Source organism: Chelonoidis abingdonii, chromosome 17 (genome assembly GCF_003597395.2).
Source record: "Chelonoidis abingdonii isolate Lonesome George chromosome 17, CheloAbing_2.0, whole genome shotgun sequence".
NCBI classification, from domain to species: Eukaryota; Metazoa; Chordata; order Testudines; family Testudinidae; genus Chelonoidis; species Chelonoidis abingdonii.
Window position 1 is genome coordinate 9993584 of NC_133785.1, and position 23516 is coordinate 10017099.

A 23516-nucleotide genomic window follows, 5' to 3' on the forward strand; every position below is an offset into this window, starting at 1 on the left:
GATCTGGCCTCGCTGACTCCAATGAAGCTATGGCTGATTTACACCACCCGTGGATCTGATCTAGTGACTCCAATGGAGCTATAGCTGATTTACACCACTCGTGGATCTGGCCTCACTGACTCCAGTGGAGCCATGGCTGATTTACCCCAACTGTGGATCTGGCCCAGTGACTCCAATGGGGTGCTGCTGATTTACTAGCTAATCTTGGAGCATTTCCACTACACGGATTTTGCCCCAAATGCAGAGCGCGGTGTGTTCCGTCCCTAAATGTCCTTGTCAGGAAGAACAATCAAGTGCCTTCGCTTGGATTTTATTTTCCACCCTTAAAAGTTGTTTTGCAATCAAATTAAAGAGAGAGGCCGAGGCGGGGGGGAACATGGCCCTTCCTCTAATGCACTCACCCGCCACTAAGTGCCATAAATCTGAGACTGGTGTTAAAATGCAGGACCTCAGAACTCTACTGTTTTACAAAAAATCCCCATAAATCTCCTGCGAGAGTGGACTAATGGACAGAACAACAGAATGACATGGGGAGAGGGCTCCAACAGAGCTCTGACAGCTCCTGTGTTCTCAGCACCGCATGGACAGGAAGAGACCAGCTCCACCTGTATTGTTATAGCAAAGATCAGAGCCCTCATCTTACCAGGTGCTACACAGACCCCATCCAAGATCAGGGCCCCATTGTGCCAGGTGCTGCACAGACCCCGACTGAGATCAGGGCTCCATTGTGCCAGATGCTGCACAGACCCTGACCAAGACCAAGGCCTAGGGTGACTAGATGTCCCGATTTTATAGGGACAGTCCTGATTTTTGGGTCTTTTTCTTATATAGGCTCCTAATACCTCCCACCCCCGTCCCGATTTTTCACATTTGCTGTCTGGTCACTCTACCAAGGCCCCGCTGCACAGACATGCATCGAGAGAGTCCCTGCCCAAAGAACTAATCATCTGAATTGACAAATAGCCTTTTATCCCTTTTTTGCAGAGGGGGAAACTGAGGCACAATGAACACAGGGCCAGATTTTCAAGTGTCACATGCCCCCAATTGAAGCTGGATTTCCCACGGCTCGTAGCTCCTGTTTAGGCATCCAGATGAACACAACCAGATTCTTTCAAGGGCTTTGTCAACACTTGACTGGGCAGGTGCCCAACTCCCAATGATTACAAGACTTAGTACCTCGGTGCTTTGGAAAATTGCACTGGGTGCCTGTCTGCATCTTAAGACAACTACCTACCTTTGTAAATCCGGCCCCTGGATGCCCAAGGGTACCAGTGTCCAAAGCATCTAAATGACTTAGGGGCCTACATCCTATTTTCAAAAGAAACTTAAGTCCAGTTAACTCCCAATGGTTCTTAATTGCACGAATTCAGCTCTGAAGCAGAACTTGGTGGAAAACAGTTTTCCTGTTCTCTGAATATTTTGAGAGTCTGAACATTTCCCCTGCCCCGAATTGGAATGAAAATCAAAATCTTGACTTATTTTCCCTCACCGTAAAGAGTTTCAACAAATGGGCATTTTTGGCCAAAAGCATTTATCAAAAATTCTCCATCAGCTCTACCTCTACATGCCTGAGTCAGCGGCCCCTAAGTCACTTAGACACTCAACATTTTTAGTCAAAGCACCTAAATTCCTCTGGATCTTTTTGAATATCCCGGCCTCTATTTAACAGGCAGGCTGATTGCATGGCCAGCTGTTACTGCTCTCACACACCAATACACATGTGTCCCGATAGGGGAATTTATACGAGTTATATTTAGCTCTGGGTAGTGGCAGGAGTCCTTCCGAGTTGTCAGAAAGCCCATCTTGCTCGCATAAATCTCACCATGCATCTAAGCGAGCCCTGTCACTTCTCATTTACTGGGAGATCTACAGGCATCCTTTCGAAGAGATAAAGAAATTGATTTGTTCTTTTGCGGATTAGAGTTTAAAAATTCCCTCAGACTGAATACTTCAGGCTATTGCTTAGTTAACACAAGAGAGCAACAAACTGCAAGGCTGGAGAGTCTGAGGGGTGGGCCTGGGACTCAGGCCATCTGGGTTCTATTTCTAGCTGTACCACAGGCTCCTCGGACAAGTCGCTTAAGGTCAAATTTTTAAAAATGACTAAGTCCCATTTTCAAAAGTGGCTCGGGCATTGAGACCCAAATCCTCAAAAATATTTAGGTGCCTAACTCTCATTGATTGCCATGGGAGTTAGGTACCTTAATAGTCATTGAAAGTCAACACAAGTCATGTTTGAAAATGAGATATAGATTCCTAAATCATGTAAGTGCTTTTGAAAATTTTACCCTTAACGCTCAAATTAATTTGTTAGTCTCTAAGGTGCCACAAGGACTCCTCATTCTTTTTGCTGATACAGACTAACACGGCTACCACTCTGAAACCTGTCTACATTTAATGTCAGCGCTGAACTCCTTTAAGCATCACAACAAACTCTTGTGCTCTGGTTTAAATCTGGAGTTATTCCAGACTGACACCTGCGTAAATGGGATTTGAATCCACCCCCGCCAAGTCTCCATTTCTATAAGGCCTTATTTTCAAATGAACTTGGAAAGCCTTTACAGTCTTTAAAGGGACTAATTCTCATGTACGTTTTTCATCAGTGTGACCACACCATTGAAACGCAGCCACCTCTGGGGTGAGGCACAGCAATAGTATAAAAGCCACACAGCAACCAGTACACATCATTTTAGGGTCAGAATTAAAGAGGAGAGCCAAGTACCACTGACATGCAGGGACGCAAGCAGGAACTGAAATTAACACTTGTTTCATACCTGGAGCTACAGTGCTAAGGTACTATGCTAGATAGATAGATCGTGTGGCAAATTGCCGGTACTGTTCTGCTGGGTCTCGCGCTTTCTCTTCTCTGGGGTAGGTTCAGGGCGCTATTGCTTGCCCCTGAACCAGTTCTTAATCACTCCCCTAGTGTCCTTGGAGGAGAGGAGTGGAGAGGGAGGGACCTGGGCCCGCCCTCTACTCCAGGTCCCAACCCAGGGGCCCTGGGGTTGTGGTGAACCACTTGACTAGCGGTTTCTTCCCCTGGGTTACTTCCCTCTCATACCCGTCAGCTTGTGAAGGGCTTCTCGCCTCTCTTCTATACAAGCCTGGTGCCCCTTACCTAGGGTTTCTGTTGGGCTTCCCAATCCACCGCAGCACTCCTCCAAACCTTCTATTTCTCTCTGGACAAACTCTTCTCTTCTGCAATCTGCACTCTGCTCCAATCCAACCTTTCTCCTTCAACTACCACCCCCTGTCTGACTGAAGCAGGGGTTTATATCCCATGACTGGAGTCAGGTGCTCTAACTGGAGTCAGGTGCTCTAACTGGAGTCAGGTGCTCTAATTGGCCACAGCTGTTCTAGTTAATCTAAAGCAAACCTTCCTCCCTTGGCAGGGAATAAGGCCCCCTGCTAACACTCTTATGCTGCCCTCTGGCCATGCTGTATCACATTAGATAGATAGGAATGTGTAGAGCGACAGAAAGATAAAGGTGTATGGGAACAGACAGATGCCTACCACCAGTGATCTGGGCTCGCATTACATGGCATGGGAACGCTCCCCCAGTGCACACGGACTCAGGTCTGCCACATTCAGGTTGCCGAGCTCCCACTTCCACTGATCTTGTGCTCTGCAAACCTTGCCGATCCAAAAGGCCAGGTTCTTCCCCCCTATTCTGCTGCCATGGCGGGAGGCTGAGTGCTGTACCCGCTGTCAGCAGTATTTGTGATGGGGGAGGTCACATGTTAATGGGGTGGCGGATAAATCCCACCCGGCACCGTTTATCATCGAGTGACAACTCCAGGCCTTTTAAAAGTAGAAATAAAATGGGATATTTGAGGTCAGGGATAAATAAGGGAGCTGTTACGGCTGGCAATGAGGAGGCCCCGGAGCGGGCAGGGCTGGGCGGGGGTTGTTTGTTTTCCTGGGTCATTAATTTCCCCTTCATTCCATTCCCTGCTTCAGGCTCCCGGTGCCACCACCTTGGGCTGTGACTTTGTGAAACGGCTGCTAAGCAGGGCTTGCTGGGTGACCCAGGCCATGCTGGTGAGTGGAGTGGACTCAGTAGGGGGCACTCTAAGCCTGGGGTCAGCACCAGCCTCGATGCCCCAGTGGCGTGGGGGGTTGGAAAAGGGCACTCCTCTCCTCATGGGCAGTGCTGATCCCAGCGGCCCAGCGTGGTGCTGGGATGCAGTGTGCTGGAGGGAGCGGGGCTGGGGGCTCAGAAGTGAGCGCTGCCCTCAGGCCCCCCCACTCAGGGTGCTATGCTGCAGGAAAGGGGGTGGGGGGCTCAGAGAGAGCACTCGCGGAGCTAGTGTTAGCCCTGGAGTCACATTCAAGTCTCCCACCTTAAATTCCCACCACCACATTCAGTTGGACACAACATTATTCTATTCCTGTGCTAAGCTGTTGTGTAGTGTTGCTCTGTACTGTTACGCAGCCCCTGTGTTCCCTCCCTAGAGGCAGCTGCATCTCAGCACTGAGTGAAGGATCCCTGTGAAAATCAAGTGAAGGGACAGGGCATGTAACACACTGGGCATGGAAGAGGGACAGACAGGCTCTGTGAGTGTGTGTGGGTGCATATGTGCGTAACCGACCCAGGTCCCTTCCATGCGGACTCTGGCTGCTGTGCAGGCAGGCGTGAATGGCCAAGCCGTCTCTGCCCAAGCAGAACCCTGTCCTCACTCATGTCCTGGCAGAGAGGGAGTCTGCGGGCACCATGTCAAACTCAAGTCTGACCGTGGTCTAGAGAAACCTTGAGGGAGCCCTGGGTCTGGGCAGGTTGCAGCGTGTGTGTGTGTGTAGGGGACAATCTGCTAAGCGGGTCTTCTTTCTTTAAGCCACTTTTATGTGATCATAGCAATGTAGGGCTGGAAGGGACCTGGAGAGGTCAGCTAGTCCGGTCCCCTGTGCTGAGGCAGGGCCAATATACCTCCACCGTCTCTGAAAGGTGTTTGTCCAGTCTGTTCTTGAAACCCTGCAGTGACTGGGAATCCAACCGCCCCTGGAAGGCCATTCCAGAGCTGCACTACCCTTAAGAGTCCAAAAGTTCTGCCTCACATCTGACCTAACTCCCCCTTGCTGCAGATCAAGTCCATTACGGCTTGTCCTGACTTCAGTGGCTATGAATAGTGAAGTTTAGTATGGGAACCCATCCCTCCACCCACCCCATACACACCCTAGCTCAGGGCCCCCATTGTGCTGGGCGCTGCACAGACACTTAAGCATGGCTTTAACTCTGCCAGTCTAGTTAAAGCAGTGTGAGGGGTCCCCCTAGTGCGGACGTGGTTTAGGGTGACCAGACAGCAAATGTGAAAAATCGGGACGGGGGTGGGAGGTATTAGGAGCCTATATAAGAAAAAGACCCCAAAATCGGGACTGTCCCTATAAAATCGGGACATCTAGTCACCCTCGGCCTTGGTCTTGGTCAGGGTCTGTGCAGCATCTGGCACAATGGAGCCCTGATCTTGGTTGGGGTCTATACAGCGCCTGGCACAATGAGGCCCTGATCTCAGTATATAAAATTGGGACATCTGGTCACCCTAACGTGGTTAGACCAGGACATATGTGCTTTATCTCACTCTAGCTATGCTCAGAAGGGAAGGGAAGGGGAGCAAGCTGTCCTAGTATAGCAATAATCCCTAGCTCTTCTATGGCGCTTTCACCAGCAGATTTCCCAGGGAGGTCAGGGTCTCCAGAGCTCTAACCACTAGGCACCACTCCTGTTTAAGGCACTTTTATACCTGTATAACTGCATCCAATCTCATGTTGCTATAACTAGCTCGGTAAAGAATCTGCCCCTCACACCTGACGGAGTTCTACTAAGACACAGACTGTGCAGACCAGCCTGCCCCAAAGAGCTCATTATCTAAACAGACAAAAGTAGGAGGGGAAACTGAGGCACAGAGTGGGGCAAGGACTTGTGCACAATCAGGAATTGAACCCAGAAACCCGAGGTCTCAGTGCAGCGCCAGAGACGGGTGCTCTCAATCTCCTTCGCTGCACACTTTGACACATGTCAGTAATTCAAAGAAATTCAATATTGATTTTTTGGTCCTCCCAACAAAAATTCCAGCACAAAGGTTTGAATTTCACACTCACCACCACCGCCTCCAAGCAGGGAGCTGTTAGCTGCAAAGAGACAGAAAGATCCCAAGTTATTAAAAGGACACTGGCTCTAGAGACATTATCACACACAGCCCTAGGCATGGCATGGAGATTTCTGAGCACATGGCTGTGGCAGGCCCCTTGTACACATGAGGGAAGATCTTAAAGCCAATGAAACAGAGAGAGGGGACAGGAGTCAGGACTCCTGGGTTCTCTCCCCAGCTCGAGGAAAGGAGTGGGGGGTCTAGCTTTAGTGGGTTAGAGCAGGGGGTTGGAGTCAGGACTCCTGCGTTCTCTCCCCCACCTGGGAGAGGAGTGGGGGGTCTGAGGGGTTAGACAGCAGGGGGGTCTGGGGTTTAAGACTCCTGGGTTCTATTCCTGGCTGCGGGTGGGTAGTGGGTGGCTGAAAGCCAGGACGCCTGGGTTCTCTGCCTGGCTTGTGGTGTGACGGGGGGTCAGGACCACAGAGTGCTTTAGATTTCCAAGATGCTTTACAAACACGACCCAATTAATCATGGGCACTTAGCACTTGGCAGTTTGGCTGATGTCTACTCTGGGGCCACTTTGCATTACAGGAGTTCTCTGTTTACCCGTTCCTATAAAGATGGGGAGGACAGGGCTGGCAGTGAGGAAAGATGCCCCTTTGCAGCTCCAGGGCACTCAGGACAATTTTTCCCCCAGGGAGCCCTTTCCCCTTCCAAGCTGTGGGGCAAGGGAAATGCACATGGGCCTGGCTGTGATAACTGCCCCATGATAATCTTTCCATGGCCCCTGGTCTCCTACACTTGGGCTTGCACAGATGCCAATCAAAGGAAGCAGGTCAGCGGTTTTCCCTGCTGACAGATGGGGAAACTGGGGCACGGAGAGCGATAGGTGGCTGGGGACAGAACCCAGGAGTTCTGACTCCCAGCCCTTCCTGCTGTAACCTATTAGATCCTGCTCCCCTCCCAGAGCTGAGGACAGAACCCTAGCACCCCCTGCTCTAACTGTTAGATCCCACTGCCCTGCCCCAGCTGTTGCAGACATTCTCTGGGTCTCCTGGCTATAGCTCTGGCACTATGGGGCTCCGGGCTTGACTACAGGAGCCAGACAGGCTTTCAATGTGAGAGGGGGTGTTTCCAAGGTGACAGAAGTCTGATATGATGCTCCCGTTGCCAAGGTAACTCCCCGGTAACAGGTGCTAAACCATCAGCAAATTGCCGGGGCATGAATGAGAAGCGGAAATCTATCTGTTTCCAACCCCAGCGAGGGAGAGGCTAGCTTTGACTGATCTCCTCTAATGAGGCCTGGGCTCTGATGAGCTTTACAAACAGCTCAACAGTAACAAGTCTGGCGCTGAGATGTGGTGGGGTGAGGTCAGGGGGCTGTTGATATAGGGATGCCTTGTCCTGTGCTGAGAAGCAACTGCCTCTGGAGTGGAAGTTGTTTACACAGAGATCCCTGGCCCCATACTGAGATGCAGCCACGTCTGGGGCAGGGTGCGGGGGCTGTTTATACACTTTCCACCTACACTCATCCATTAGAGTTTTTCTTCAGTTTTCTGACCCCTTTTGCTAATGTAGGGTTCCTGTTCTCCACTCATCTACCCAGGGTGTAACTGCACTTCCGTCTCCAGATTGCCTCCTGATTTACACCAGTCTGAGCACAATCAAACCAGATGGAGTGACACCTGATTCACACCCATGTAAGCAGAACTTAATGTGGTGGGATTACTCCAGATTCCCATCCATATGAGCAGAACTGAGTGTGGTGGAGTTACTCCAGATTCCCACCTGTGTGAGCAGAACTGAGTGTGGTGGGGTTACTCCAGATTCCCACCTGTGTGAGCAGAACTGAGTCTGGTGGGGTTACTCCAGATTCCCACCCATATGAGGAGAACTGAGTGCGATGGAGTTACTCCAGATTCCCACCTGTGTGAGCAGAACTGAGTCAGCAGGGTTACTTCAGCTTCCCACCATCTTGGGCAGTACCAGAGACTGACTGATGACCCAGGTTGCTGACGGAGAATGGGCAGGCTGTCCTAGATGCCATTACCCTAACCCAGTGGTCTCCAACCTTTTCATCTGGTGGGCGCCAGACGAAGGACCACATAGGTGGGAATGCCCGAATTTCGGCGGCATTTCGGTGGCGACGCCTCTCGATGATGCCACTTGCCCTCGACAAGTGACGTCATCGGGAGGCATCCCTGCCAAAATTCAGGAGCGACGCCTCTCAATGATATCACTTGTTGGCGACAAGTGTTGTCATCGAGAGGCGTCCCCGCTGAAATGCTGCTGAAATTTGGTGGCATTTTGGCGGATGCTTTCCCGGGGTCCAGGATGCGGGTGCATTAAGATGCCCCCGTGGGTGCCATGGCGCCCGCAGGCACCGCATTGGGGACCACTGCCCTAACCCTTCTGTCAGACATCCAGAGAGCCCATCTCCCAGCTGAGTCTGCCCCTAATGCCAGCAAGGGCCAATCTGTCCACCAACATTTAATCTTGTACTTGGCGCGGTTTACCCCCGTCCCTGACACCTGCCCCTTCTGCGGCGTGAGGGAGACCCTGGTGCACGTTTACTTGGAGTGCGCCAGGTTGCAGCCCCTATTCTGGCTCCTCACAAATATTTTGTTACGCTTCTGGATGCATTTCCCCCCTCACCTCCTTATCTATGCACTTCCTATCCGTGGCCCCACAAAGCCATGGGACCTCCTGGTCAACCTCCTCCTGGCCCTGGCTAAAACGGCCATCTATACAACCAGGGAGAGGAGGCTGGCCGATAGAGTCTCCTGTGACTGTGGGGCCTATTTCCGATCCTCCGTCCGCTCACGCATCTGGGCAGAGTTCCTCTGGGCGGCGTCCGCTGGCTCCCGTGACACCTTCGAGGAGCAGTGGGCGCTGTCCGGGGTTCTCTGCTCGGTGTCCCTGTCAGGTTCCCTTGGTTTGACCGTTTGACCTCACTCCCGTCCCTGCTATCTCATTAGTTGTCCCCTGGAATTATTTGGTTTCCAGGCCTTATGGATCCTCCCCTTAGGCTGGTGGGGAGGGGGGGTCCTTTAGCAGTGGGCAGGCTCTGCCCACCCACTTCCTGGCTCCCAATAGGAACATTTAATATATCAGCTCCCCTGCCACCCCAAACTCGGTGCTAGAAATGAATGGATCCTGTCAGTCTTTCCCTATCCCCGCCACGCTTGGATGCATGGGGAGCACCCTGTGTAGAACTCTCTGAACCCATCCGGGGGCGGGCAGGGGAGGGCTGCTAGGGGGCAGCGTCTCCCGTCTGTATCAGGCTTCCTATGGCGGAGCAATCAAACCCTCTGGTTATATTCCTGGCATGGATTTTTTACCTGCCCCCCTTTCCTCCCTGGCAGCGAGAAGCTGTTTGGAGAAGGAGCAGCATTTTGGGAACGTTCAGGGATAGGTGAAGTGTTCAGAGTGACTCAGTAAGGGGCGCTCTCCCCCCGAGTCAGTGCTGACCCCAGTTCCCCAGTGCAGCACTAGGGGGTGCTATGCTGCAGGGAGCAGGGTGGGAGGCTCAGTAGGGGGTCCCTAGCAGGCAGTGCTGGCTCCAGTGCCCCAGCATGGTACTGGCAAGTGTTGTGCTGCAGGGAGTGGGGTAGAGGGCTCAGCAGAGGGTGCTCTTTTCTCTAAATCAGCAGGATTGTCTCTTAGTATGTGTCTGTGCTATGCCTGGCACAATGGAGATCCTGATCTTGGCCAGAGCCTGTGTAGTCCCTGGCACAATTGATACTGGATTCTTCACTGGCTTTCTTAAATTGTTATATAACCATGTTAAACGACTCCCCACCCCAGAGGTGGCTGCATCTAAGCACCAGGCAAGGGATCTCTGTATAAATAGTCCCCACACTGCTCCCTGGAGGTGCTCACACTCAGCACTGGGTGAGGGTTCCCTGTATAAACAGCCACTGTGGCCCTCTCCAGAAGCAAATAATGTGGTGAAATATGGCGGCAGATTTGGGATAAAAGGACAGAGGAATAATTTGATATTTCAGAGGTGACCCCAAGTCACCTCAGTGAGAATCTGAGAGTGTTCTCTTACCTCAGAACCTGCTCTTCCTCAATCAAACCTGCTCCTCTGGGAGTGTGTGTGTGTGTGTGAATGCCTTGTCTGAAATTCACTATTATTGCGGGTTGCACTTCACAGTGAAAAAAAAGATCAGCTGAGATTGCAGGGAAAGGTGGCTTTCAACTCTCTCTCCTTGCCAAATCCACCTGTGAACTGAGCAGGGCTGTCAGATGGTCCCAGTGCTGCATGGGCTGGCTGGCCAGACTGACAGGTTCAAACACTGCTTAGCAAATCACACCCAGGCCACTCTCCTGGGACTGGACAGCAGCTAGAAATGGAGCTGCAAGGATTAGGAACTGATTGATTTTGGGGACAGGGCAGAATGTGTGAGTCGGTGTGTACAGGAGGGTGGGTGTATAAAGGTTAGAGGTGTGTGTGTGTGGAGTGGGAATGTGTGTGTATAGGGAATCTAGGGATACATAGATAGATAGATAGATAGATAGGGTGTATGGAGATAGATGCGTATGGGGATAGATAGATAGGTGGGGCGAAGGGGTGTATCGGGATTGAGAGATAGATAGATGGGGTGTATGGGGATAGATAGATAGATAGGGCAAAGGGGTGTATGGGGATAGATAGAAGAGATGTATGGGGATAGATAGATAGATAGAGTATGGGGATAGAACAGGCTCTGCATTGATTCAAGGTGTACCATTCTCCACAGGTCCTGAACAGTATAAACAGCTTCCCGCCCTGCCCCAGAAGTGGCTGCATCACAGCACTAGGCAAGGGAACCCTGTATAAACAACCCCACGCCCTGCCCTAGAGGCAACTGCATCTCGGAGCTGGGTGAGGAGTCGCTGTAAACACAGCTCAGAGCAGGGAGAAAGATGCTCTCTCCCTTTCCATTTGCTGACAGTCTCCTGCTCGGGGAGTAATTAATTCTGGTGCCACAAAGCCCAGCAAGCTGCTGTTGAATTTTCCGTGTTAATGTGAAGAGCTAATGAAGACAGAATGCCCGTGGGGATCCTAAAGCACTGAGACCAAGGGGAGCAGAAAGGCTTGGGCAGGGTGGATGCACTGGCCACCTTGCCAGCACCCTGATCCCCTCCCCAGCCTGTGTTCCACCATGGGGTGTCTCTGTGCCAGCGCTGGGCAAAGCCCCGGGGCTCTTAAGGGACCCCAGCATCCTACTATCAGTCCTCCTCCCCTCATTCCTCTCCCCCTTTGTTAATTAACACAGCCGCAGCTGAGCTGGCTGGCATTCAGAGGCTGAGCTGAGCCAAATGATCTGGCCAGATTTCAGGAGCTGGGAGCAGCAGTGGTGCAGCGAGCAGGGGGTGCTGCCACGTGGGCTGGGCTGGGCATCCCACACTGTCTGGACCCTAGTAGGGATTGTTCCTAGTCACACAGCTGGTCACAGCAGAGCTGCAAACACAACCCAGGAGTCCTGAGTCCCAGTTCAGTCCCTTGATTGACCTTCATGCTGTGGGGGTGATTTCTTTTGCCCGGTGCACCAGTTCTATGCAGGTGTGATGCAATCAGAGCAGTGGGGCCTGCACAGCTCCTTTGCACTAGTGTGAATGGCTGCACGAGGGGCAGGGCAATGGGGAACTGGGCTCACGGTGCAGACAAATGGCAAGTCAGGCTCACAAGGATTCAAGAAAGGGTTGATTAAGGACTAGGAGACAGGACTCCTGGGTGCTATTCCCAGTCAGGTTGGGGTCTGTGAAGCACCTGGTGCAACGGGGCCCTGATCTCAGTCAGGGTCTGTGCCGCGCCTGGCACAATGAGGCCCTGATCTCGATCGGGGTCTGTGCCACGCCTGGCACACTGGGGTCCCTGATCTTGGCTGGGGTCTGTGCAGCACCTGGCACAATGGAGCCCTGTTCTCTGGCAGGTGTGACTGTAACACAAACTAATAATTTGCAACTTCTGGTCCTTGCCAGCACAACAGCATCTCATTCGCTCTGCCCAGAAGATTCATTCCTCCTGCCACCTTATTCTTCCCATCCCCTCCCCCTGCAACCGAAGTACCGACAGCTGGCTACAAATTATCCCCCATTATTAATGAAAGAAAACTAGAGGCAATGGGTGATTCAAAGAGACAGTGGCACAGACACCCGGGTATTTTTAGGGATTGGCTTGAATTGCAGTGCCAGGCTGCAGAGATGTCAGCCCAGCTCATAAGAATTTGGTAGCAGGGAGGGAGGGAGGACTCTGCATTAATCTGTGGTGCAGGAGCGAGCAGCAGAAACAATCCTGTGCCCACCCCAGAGGGAATTCAGCGCTGGGTGAAGGATCCCTGTATAAGCAGCTCCTGTGCCCCACCCCAGAGGTGGCTGCATCCTAGTGCTGGGTGAGGGGTCTCTGTGCATCGGGTTAAAACTGCGACTTCCCAGCACCATCCTGGGTCTGTGCATGAAGAGGAGCTAGAGGCTGGTACCTTCACTCTGCAGTGCCCCAGGACAGGAAATATCCCTGGCACTAAGGGATACAGTTCCTGCTGTTATCAGCCAGCCTGACAGTATAGTGAGCTGCCTACAACAGCACGGACAGCAATGCCTGGCCCAGCGGGCCTTCCAGCCCTATGTCCTATGAGTGTGGAAAAGGGTGGAGCTGTACTGACACTCCCTGAACCATGTACCCTCATTTGCACTAATCCAAAATGGGGGTGAAACATCATCACGTCCTGCCCAGTGCTGGGAATGGAACCCAGGAGTCTTGGCCCTCACCCTCTCTGCTCTAACCACTAGACATCACTTCCCTTGCAGAGCTGGGAGCTAGGTCCCTCCTTCCCTCACTCTGCTAGTCCTGGAGTCACCCTTCTGCAAGCGCCTTCAAAGTCACATGCCAGCTGCTCCTCCACCCACCTTAATAATTGAGATGCCAGTGGCTGGGGTCTCCGCTAAATGCTGGCCAGGGCTGGGGCTAGGGCAGGGACAGCCCAGCTGTGCCCAGGTCTGAGCCTCACTGCCTTCATCCCTGCTGCTTCTTGGTCCCCAAGCGAACACGTGTACCCCCAGGGCTCTCACATAGTCACAAGCTCCCGTATCCCTGGAGCAACAGGACCCCCTGACCCAGATGATCCCCCCCATGGACCTCAGATCTCCAGAACAATGGGACACCCAGCCACAGACAACATCCCAGAACCTCTGCCCCTGGATCCTCAGTACAAGGGGACCCTGGCCCCAGCTGACACCCTAGGACCCTTGACCCCAGTTACCCTGTTCAAGGGGGCCCCCTGCTCCAGATGACACCCCACCCCAGGACCCCAATCCCAGATTCCCAGTACAAGGGGACCCCCAGATGACACCCCAACCCCCCCAAACGTACATGACAGATGTTAGTCACATCATTTAATGCATCACCAGGAGGGGCTCGGATGCCACGGTGATGGGGGTGGGGTAAGAACTTCTCTGGGATACACATGGTGACAGCCCAGGCAGGCACCCCAAGGACCTGGCCACTGTGTTGCTGCTGCTTGCATTGGTATTCCAGGCCACCACTGCGCTCCCTCCAAACCCCATCGCTGTGCTCCGGCTGTTCAAGGAAAACACCCGCCTTCCCCTGTCTCTTCCTTGGCATCAGGCGTTTCCGTTGCCAAGCAACGGCCTCGAGAGGCTTTTCCTGCCACTGATCAATTTTGCAAGCGGCTGGCTGGAATGGCTGGACCCAGGTGCCTGCTACCTGCGGCACCATCTGAGACCCAAGGGCTGGGAGGAAGGGGCCTTCCACTTGCCAAAGACCCTTCCAAACCCACAGGCAGTGCCTGCATGTAAACTCCACTGAGCTGCTGCCTGTCATGGGGGGTAGGTGGATGTGGCCCTGAGACACAGTGTGCAGATGTGCCTGGAGCATGGCATGCATCAAGACTGATATGCTGAAGGTGGCATTTGCTGAGATTAGCATGTGCCATGCACAGAGCTAAGCATGGATGAGGGAGACATGCAGCAAGAGTGCCATGCAGTGTAGATGGCATGCAGGACGTAATGAGATGAGCATGCATCACAGGTGGCACACAACATGTCAATGGGCTGAAGCTGTATTTGCAGGCAGCGCTGTCCAAGCGTCCCCTCCCCAGTCACTCCCCAGGGCCTGGGTTTGGAACCTTGGAGCTGCCCTGGTCCTGGACTGTGGGAGAGGAGAAAATCCACTGGAGACCCATGCGTAACAGTGAGCTAATATACACACACATTGGGCTGCTATGCACTGGGTGCTGCACAGACTCTGATTGAGATCAGGGTGCTCCCTGTGCCAGGCGCTGCACAGACCCAGACTGAGACTGGGACCCTGTTGCGCCAGGTGCTGCACAGACACCATTTTGCTCTAGTGCAGGTAACTACACAAATTTTGTGCCCTGTGGCTGTGGGGCTTCCAACCTCCATGTTGATTTTTTATATTCATTGCTCCAACTCTGGAGAACCCAGCTCCTGCTTGCAAAAGCGGAGCCCTCCAAACCTTATGCTGGCTGGAGCTGAAGGAGAATCCCTATCAGCAGTATAGGGATTATGACACACACATCAGCAGTTCGGCTTGGACCAGCAGAGGGCAGCAGGAACGCACAAACGCAGCTATAATCTTGCACTGGGGTGATCTACCAGTTGTAGAGGGTCACACACAAATCTCAGGAGCAGAAAGCTCCAGGATGGTTTAACTTAGTGGCTCCCTGCAGCATGAGCTGTACAAAGTGGGGCGTTGGGGGCTGGAAAGTAAGGAAAGGGGGCTCTCCAAGATCACACTGATCCTGGGATGGTGGGAGCCATGGCGGTGGAGGGAAGAGGGAGTTAGTCGGAAATCTGCAGCAAAATGGAGGCGTTTTATAGAAACACTAAAATATCAGATTAGGGAGGAATTATAGGAGCATAATAAGGGCCCTTCATTAGCGGAGCAGAGCCGGGTGGAAGAGGGGGAAATACACGAGCGGGGAGGGGAATAAATATGTATGTGGCTCTTCCTCATCCCTCGCAGATTCATTAGCCCAACATTGCAGGAGGAGTTTCTCTTTCCATGCTGTGGGCCAGGATTTACAGATCTTAAATTACAATGATTCATGCTCTGCTGCTGGATGTTGTTGTTAACGTCATGGTAGCACCTATAGGGCCTCCATTGTGCCAGGCGCTGCCCAGACCCCGACTGAGATCAGGGCCCCATTGTGCCAGGCGCTGCACAGACTTCAATTCCTCTTCAACCTACCAGGCTCCCAACAAAAGAGATACCTAGGCTGGAAAAACAGCTGTCATCTCACCTAGCACCTGAGACACGCTGTCTCTGGGGCGGGATGCAGGGGCTGTTTCTACAGGGACCTTCCCCACCCCACCCAGCATTGCAATGCAGCGGCCTCTAGGGTGGGAAGCAGTTTAACAGTGGCACACAACAGTTTAAGACAGGAAGTGAAGATTCAAGTATCAGATGAAACTACAGAGAGATTAGGAGGAGAGAGTGCCTGCTACTGAGCCCACCCCCTGCAGCACAGAGCCTGAGTGCTGCGCTGGGGCGCTGGGGCCCTGGGGCCAGCACTGACAGCTATGGGAGAAACCCCCCTACTGAACCGCCACTGGTCCTTACAGCAGCGCCCCCATGGACCATGCTGGGGCACTGGGGTCAGCACTGACTGGGGGCAGAGAAGATCCCCACTGAGTCCTCCCACTCTGCTCCTTGCAGCACAGCACCCCCTAGCATCGCACAAGGGCACTGGGGCTAGCACTGACTGAGCGGACAGCACCCACTAGCGTTGTGCATTGGGATCAGCCAGGCAGGAGAGGGCATGAGCATGCGGAAAAATGTGACTGGTACTGGGTTGTGTGTCACTCTGCATGGAGACAAGAGCCAAGGAGCTTCCTGACTGGTGTGAGTGTCACTGAAAGGGCTGCAATCCAGAGTCAGGCAGGTCCAGTAATTAGTGTCCACAGGGGAAGGTCGGCGCAGAGGCCCCCGACTCCTCCAGTGATGCTTTGGACTGAGCTGAGACCCAACACAGTGATTTCACACTAGGGCTAAGAAAGGGCCATCTGATGGGGAGGCAGGTGGGATACCAGGACCCTAACCGCCATGCAAGGAAAGAGGGGGTGGAGGGATGGAGCAGTGGCTCAGAGCAAATCAGTGGGAAAGATGGGAAGAGAACTCAGGCCTGACTCCCAGGCCCCGCCCCCACTCGACACCTCCCCGCCCCCCAGAGCTGAGGATAGAACCCAGGAGTCCTAACTGCCCCCTGCACTAACCCACTAGACACCCGCCTTCCCTGTCCCCCTCGGCCCAGAGCAGAGAGAGAATCCAGGAGGGTCATTTCAGAAAACTTCAGGGGTGAGGGGAGGGCAAAGCTGTGTCAGGATATAGAGCCTTATATGTGACTATTATATCCTGCAACAGTGGGGGATGGCATAATGGAGCATGTAGATCTGTGAAAACCTGTGGGGCGGCAACTGACCCTGCCCCCTGCTCTCACCTACTAGACCACACTCCCCTCCTGGAGCTGGGATAGAACGCAAGAGTCCTGGCTCCCAGCCCCCCTGCTTTTACCCACTAAACCCCACTCCCCTCCTGGAGCTAGGATAGAACCCAGAAGTCCTGGCTCCCAGCCCCCTGCTCTCACCCACTAGACCCCACTCTCCTCCTGGAGCTGGGACAGAACCCAGGAATCCTGGCTCCCAGCCCCCTGCTCTCACCCACTAGACCCCACTCCCCTCCTGGAGCTAGGATAGAACCCAGGAATCCTGGCTCCCAGCCCCCTGCTCTCACTCACTAGACATCCCCCCTTAGAACATTCCAGACCATCCTTTTAGGTGCAGACTGAAAAGTGGGGGAAATAACCCTGAGGGTCCCTTCTCCATACCCCTCCCCCACATCACAGCCCTAGAGGGGAAGGGTTCACAGCCCAACTGGGTGGAGGGGCACAACAGCAAAAGGAGTTAACAAAAAACCTCTCCCTGGGGACAAGTCCCAGAGTATTTGGTTTGCAGTCACTACTGTATTAGATGAGAGACCGATGGGGCCAGATGCACACCTGGTGTAAACCAGGGTCAATGGAGACATGCTGATTTACACCAGCTGGGATCTGGCCCCATTGACTCCAATGGAGTGATGCTGATTTACACCAGCTGGGGATCTGGCCCCATTGACTCCAATGGAGCGATGCTGATTTACACCAGCTGGGGATCTGGCCCCATTGACTCCAATGGAGCGATGCTGATTTACACCAGCTGGGGATCTGGCCCCACTAATTTCCAGTGCCGTGACACTGATTTACACCAGCAGGGGATCTGGCTCAGCCCAACCCCCTCCTGACGGCTGCCCTTTATGACGACGCAGCATCATTATCCCCACAGCCCCTTTTTTCGGCTCCAAAAGGCCCCGTGAACCATAAAACAGGCTTTGCTCTCTCTGGCCCCTCTGCCATTTTAGCTGCAGGGGGTGAAGGGGGGGTGCTGCCGGAGTCCAGCTAGCAGGAAGGACCCAGGCTCTTCCTCCCGTTACACTGAGTTGCATCGCCCCGGCTAGCACAAATGCACAGCGCGCTCCAGATCTCGTCTGGTGCATCAGTGGCACAGCAAGCTCTCTCCCCTGCGCTCCCCAGCAGCAAGTGTGTGTGTGTGTCTGGGGGTTGCTCTTTGCTCTCGCACACACACACACACCAACGTTCACTCTGCTCCACACTTCATCCCTTGGCCTTAGCTCGCCCCACGCCGCGAGCCAGCCCTCCCTCCCCACCCACCCCTCTGATTTAACACCCCCCTCGCCAATTTCCTAGTCTGATTCTCCATCCTTTTTGCCTCGTTACTGGAATAAACTGGCCGCCTGGCGTGATAAACTTTGTGGAGGGAGAGAGCGATTGGACGCCAAACAGGTAAGCTTCCACCCCCAAATATATGTAGAGAGAGATTTGTTTGTATTGAAGCCCAGGATGCCTGGGTTCCAAACAGATCTCGCTTGCAAAGCTGCTCCGGGATTTGCAATGATAGCGTGGTTAAAATGCCCGTACAGATTCACTGCTCTGGATTTTCCTAGCTTTCTAAGACTTTTCTGTGATTAAAACCCCATTATGTAGGGGTCTGCCCCTCAGCTGTTAGCTCATCGAGCTTGTTTACTTTTGCTGGAGAAACTAGGGTTTTCCAAAAACCTGCAGGAAATTCAAATCCCCACTGCCTCTGTTCTCAAGTTGGGTGTTTTTTGTGCAATAGGGCAAAAGGATGGAGATGGTTTTGGGCACTGATTTTAAGTGGGGGGAAGCTTGTGTGATTTGATTTCTCTGTCCCTATCTGAAATGATTTATTTCACACAGGGGAAGGGAAAGTGAGGAGAGGTCAGCAGACCCAAAACAAAAAAGAGGGATTTGAGAATCGGCTAATGGGGGGTGGGGGGGAAGCAAGCTGCTTTCCCCGGGCAAGACTGAAATAGCTGCTATGCCGTGAGGAGCTGGTTTTGTACCTGGAAAAGATGCAGCGGGGTGTGTGTGTGTGTATGAGTGTCTTTCCCATTAGACCCCAGAGTGAAATATTTTTTGTGCTCATTCACCTCTGCATGCGTGTTTCATGTCGCTTTTCATGTACCATTCCATTCATGCGTACATGATAGCCATGCCCATAGCTGAGTGCACAAACAGTGACATTCCAACCACTTAAGGAAACAAGGTGCTCGGGCGAGTTTACACTTCAATAATCTTTCTGAGCAACGGCAAAATCTCTTCCCCCTCCTCCCAAGCAGCTGGGTTGAAATCTGTTGCAAGGAATGAACCCACAATTTGGAGAATTTCTCCCAATTTACGCTGTGTATTTTTTCCAGAGGGGGTTCTGGAATGAAAAGCGATGCTCTGAATTTTGCAGCATTGCCCGAGCCACATTCGGCATTTCATTTCCTAGCAGGAGGGCAAATAATCCGAAATTCAACATCGAACGCCGGGCTGGCATGGACATAAAGCTGAGCTTTTTTGTTTGTTTAAACTGGATCCTGCTGTCAAGGAAAATTCTCCCTTGGGGCTCTAATCTTTTGCAACTTCTCAACATGGGCAAAAGGATTTGGAGTTCACGGTTTCCAAATGGACCAGGAAAGTTGGGAACTTTCATTTAATTAATAACGTTTGCAAAGTGTTTCCACTATAGAGAAGGGTTATTTTAGCGCTTAATCCTGCAAGGATTTAAACAATTGCCCCCTTTTCCTCAAGGTGAATAAATCGAAGTAACAATTAACCCCGCTCTCAGAAAAGCCAATATTTCCCTCCTTCTTAAAGTGTATTTATAAGAAAGCAATGCATGTATATTGTATTTGGTGGACTGGCTTCTATCAAAGCAGATGCACACAGTGGTGTAACTCAATACACGACCTCTTCTTTGGATTTGATTTTACTTTGGATGGCGTTAGTTTGATATTTTTAATAAGCTGTTTGCTAGTGACTTTTCCTATCCCAGCCTATGTTGAATAGAAAGAAGTGGGATCTATCTATCTATCTAGCTGCATTAATTCTGGCGGGTCAGTCTGTAATTGTTTTGCATCTGCTTTTGGGAATGGCTCAATGGCCTGCAATCAGAGTTCTTCCACTCAAAGGTGTTTTATGAAAACAGAAATATTTTATGCACTCAATTTTATCTGGATGTGTGTGTCCCTTTCTTTCCTTTGGGGGGGGGAAGACCCCCCCACAAATAATCCTGCCACTGGTTTTGTGTGTGCGCATGAAGAAGAAAAAAGATTTCTTGCAGAATCAGGGCCAGAGGCACAGCGGGCTGAATTTTGAGCCGGGATTTTAAGACAGAAAGCTTTCAGACACCCCTTTCTATAATCTCTCTCTTTTTGCCCAGTTCGTGGCAAGTATTGAGGCCTATGGAACTGTAGCAGGAGAAATGATCTGGCAAAGTTTTAAAATAAAAATCAACTTTGTTGCCTTGAAAAGTGGGGAAAAAATTCTGCTTTGGGGGATTTTGTGGCAGCTGTTAAAAACTGAATAGCCCAAACATTGAGACTGTGTAGTGGGGTGGGGGCTGAAGTGCCAGCCAGGTAGCTGGATTTGCTTAAGGAAATAACATATTTAGGGCTGGAGAAAAGAAATGAATGAGAACTAGCTGCTGATGAAAGGAAGGAGATGGGTGTAGGTGGCAATGGAGGAAAATATTGGTGAGTGAAAATGACCCGCATCTGTGGACAGCGGAAGTCTTCTTGTGTATTAGACCAAACTTCTGGCTCTGTTGTGAATTGAGCAGGCTGGCAAATGGGAGCGAAAAGAGGACGGAAAAGCAGAAATACACTTTTGGAGTCCATGCCTGTAGTTTTTCCACCTCTGTCAGCAACATGGAGGGCCCATCTTGGATCATACCGTTCTGCTCTTAATCTGGGAAAATCCCAGATCATGGCTCTATTCCTCCCATCCCTGAACGAGGGGAGAAAGACAATTCCCAGGCTCAGAAGGGCAGGGGTCCCAGATTCATAGAATCTGCAGACAAATAGCGGGAACCATTTCTGAGCATTAGGGCAAGTCATGGCCTCTGTTCAGTCCCTGACAGCTGGTTAGTTCGCCACATTTCTGCCTTGCACATGAAATCTGCCCAGCTTCCCCCATTTCTGGTTTGCAAAGGCAGCCTGCAGAGGCTGGGAGGATCAAGCGGTGGGATCAAAACACAGTCAGGATGCTGGGGTTCTATACCTAGCTCTGGGAAGGGCGTAGGGTCTAAGGGGTTAGAGTGGGGCTAGGGATGGGAGCCAGGACTCCTGGGTTCTATTCCCAGCCCTGGGCTGGAAATGGGGGTCTAATGGGTTAGCACAGGGGGTGAAAGGCTGGAGGTCAGGACTCCTGAGTTCCATTCTCAGCTGTGTCCTGGTGGGGTGTAGAAAGCCTCCCAGCCTCAGTTTCCCTGCCTCTAACGTAGAGATAATGATGTTGACTTAGCTAGCTGAAGAGCCAGAGCGCTGAAGTACAAAGCTGCCCGAGAGATCAAACGAAAATGACCTCAAGTCCTTATGCTCCTTGTCTGATTTTGACAAGGCTCTGAGTCAAAGAGGGTTGTGGAGGCGAATTCATGATGAGGTATGATCTGTCCTGTACTTGTGCCCAGGGCCCTGGTCATGGACCAGGCCCCCACTGTGCCAGGTTCTGTACAGACACAGCAAAAAACTTAGCCCCTGGAAGGAAGCCTGCAGACCTGCAGTCCAAAGCGGTGGGTGTAGCAGGGCCTGTGGTGTCAGCAGCAGCCCTGGCACACCCACACCGTCCAGGCTGGGGGAACGCTGGGCTTGGTGTGGCGTTTGCTGTGCCGTCGTGAAGCTGCACATGCTGTCAGGTACATGTCACAGCCTGTCACACAATCACAAACACACGTGTGCTTTCACACGGCCATTCCCACACACTCCCACTCCAAGAGGAAACCACAGCAGAGACCAGGGAGCGTGGTCTAGCAGCTAGGGCACGGGGTGGGGAATCAGCGCTCCTGGGCTCTATTGCTGGCTGTCACTGAGCTGCTGGGTGACCATGAGCATGTCACAGCCCCGCTTCGTGCCTCAGTTTCCCCGCTGCCCTATGCTTGTTTGGACTGTTGCCCCATGTCTGTGCAGCGCCGGCTCCGAAATTAGTCACAATACACATAGTTAAATATGAGATGAAAGCCAGGGTGGGATTGGCCAGAACTAGCAAAGCAAATGCTATCAAATCAAATACAGTGGATTCCCCACCCTCCCTCTAGTAGGAGCCCCTTTCGGCTGCTCTCTCACTGCTAGGGATTCAGGGTACCTCTCAGTCCCAGGTGTCAGAGCGAATGGCCCTCTTAGCACCCCATGGCCTGGGCTAGGTTGCCTGCACACCTGGGTGTGGCTGTGCTAGTCCCATTTCTCTGCTGCAGCCCAACCAGCTGCTCCTGCACATGGGGTCTGAGCTGAGTGTGGGGAGATGGAGCCAGCTTCCCTAGGCAAGGGGGCGAGCAGCAATCGCACCCTGGGAATCAACCAGCAAGCTCTGGGTCTTTCCAACAGGGCTGTAGCAGTCACTATGTACTGCCCAGCTACCACAGCAGCCCTGGCCTGCACAGCCAGTCCTTTTAGCGCAGGCTCCACCATTAAGACGAAAGGGTCCCCGGTTCTAGGCCCACTGCCGGCACCACCACCTCCCACCCCCCGGGCAGCTCAGCACAGAATACGTCCTGCTTATAGTTGTGTCTTTTGCCTTTTGCACAACAGCAGCGGGACAGGACCCCCAGTGCAAATCACCAGTTGCTGAGCAGCTATGACATGCAAGGCCTAGTTATGGATACATGCTGCTGTGCTGGCTGAGGTCTCAGCCCTACAATGCCGTGGGCACTGCTAGAGGACTCACTAGCTATTTAAAGGGATATAACCCAATTCCTATACCATTTCAGCGGTGCCATGGACATGCCGACTAGGCCATGCTGGCTCTGCTAACACCCCCGCCACACAAACACACACAGAGAGCAGCTTGGCATAAGATGGGTTTCCGTGTGGGCTGACTGAGGGGAACGGGCTCCTGGGGTCTATCCCCAGCGCTGGGAAGGGAAGGGAGTCTAGTGAGCATATTCCCACTCTTTGCCTCAGCTTCCCCCTCTGTACAATGGGGATGATGATACTGACCTCCGCGGGAAAGCATGTTTTGAGATCTACGGATGAACAGCACTGTAAGAGAGCCAGGGATGAGTTTGTGTGTGTGTGTACACACAGTTCCACCCACGTGATGCTGTCCTAGGGTTTCAGTGACTGATGTAACAATTTTAACAGGTGCCATCAGTCCATTAGAGCTGTTTGTTTCTCAGTTGTACTGGCCTTGGGGAAGCCTCTGTGTGTGTATCTGTCTGTCTGTCATAGACTGTGTGTCTGTCAGTTGCAGGGGGGTCTGTGTCTCTGTCAGTAGCAGGAGTGTGTATCGATTTTCAGTGATGTTTTTAAGAGGTTGCATTCCAGTCCCACCCCCAGCCCTGCATCCCTCAGGAGCCTGCCCCGCTCACCGCCCCAGAGGCTACAACCCAGTGGGATGGGAAGTTCCTCTTTACCCCAAGCTGTGTGGTGTTGGGAGGACCAGGAACGCACATGGCCTGTGCAGATCATCCCTGCCCAGATGGATCAGCTCCACCATGGCAGCTCGGGAGTGCCAGCCCGAACAGGGATACACAGCGAGACAAGCCCTGTACGCACACCATGCGCTGTAGTTGTGTTACATATGCACATAGCACAGCACAGTGCATCTCGAACACCACTATACACACGGTGCGATATATATCTAACACCACTACACACACAGAGCACACTATATATCTAACAAATACTATGAACACAAACAGCGCGGTGTATATCTAACAACACTACACATAACCGTGCGGTGTATAGCTAACTCCACTACACACACAGACACACACAGTGCATGGTGTATATCTAACACCATTATACACACATGGTAGCACAATCAGCCCTGTTTCTGCTGCATAAT

General features: G+C 52.4%; 2 protein-coding genes across 5 annotated transcripts in view; one reads left to right on the forward strand and one right to left on the reverse strand.

Annotated features, from left to right (window-relative positions):
- MARK2 (microtubule affinity regulating kinase 2) overlaps nucleotides 1-23516 on the forward strand; it is a 360709-nt gene that overhangs the window by 284738 nt on the left and 52455 nt on the right. The window lies entirely within an intron of this gene.
- Nucleotides 1-23516, reverse strand: part of MACROD1 (mono-ADP ribosylhydrolase 1) — a 206785-nt gene that overhangs the window by 44920 nt on the left and 138349 nt on the right. For 3 of the 4 annotated variants that reach the window (XM_032804357.2, XM_032804354.2, XM_032804355.2), the window contains exon 4: nucleotides 6098-6127. The exons of the other annotated variant lie outside the window; for it this stretch is intronic. In XM_032804357.2, coding sequence (XP_032660248.1) covers nucleotides 6098-6127 — 30 coding nt within the window. The remainder of the gene's footprint in view (nucleotides 1-6097; nucleotides 6128-23516) is intronic. 4 annotated transcript variants of the gene reach the window in all.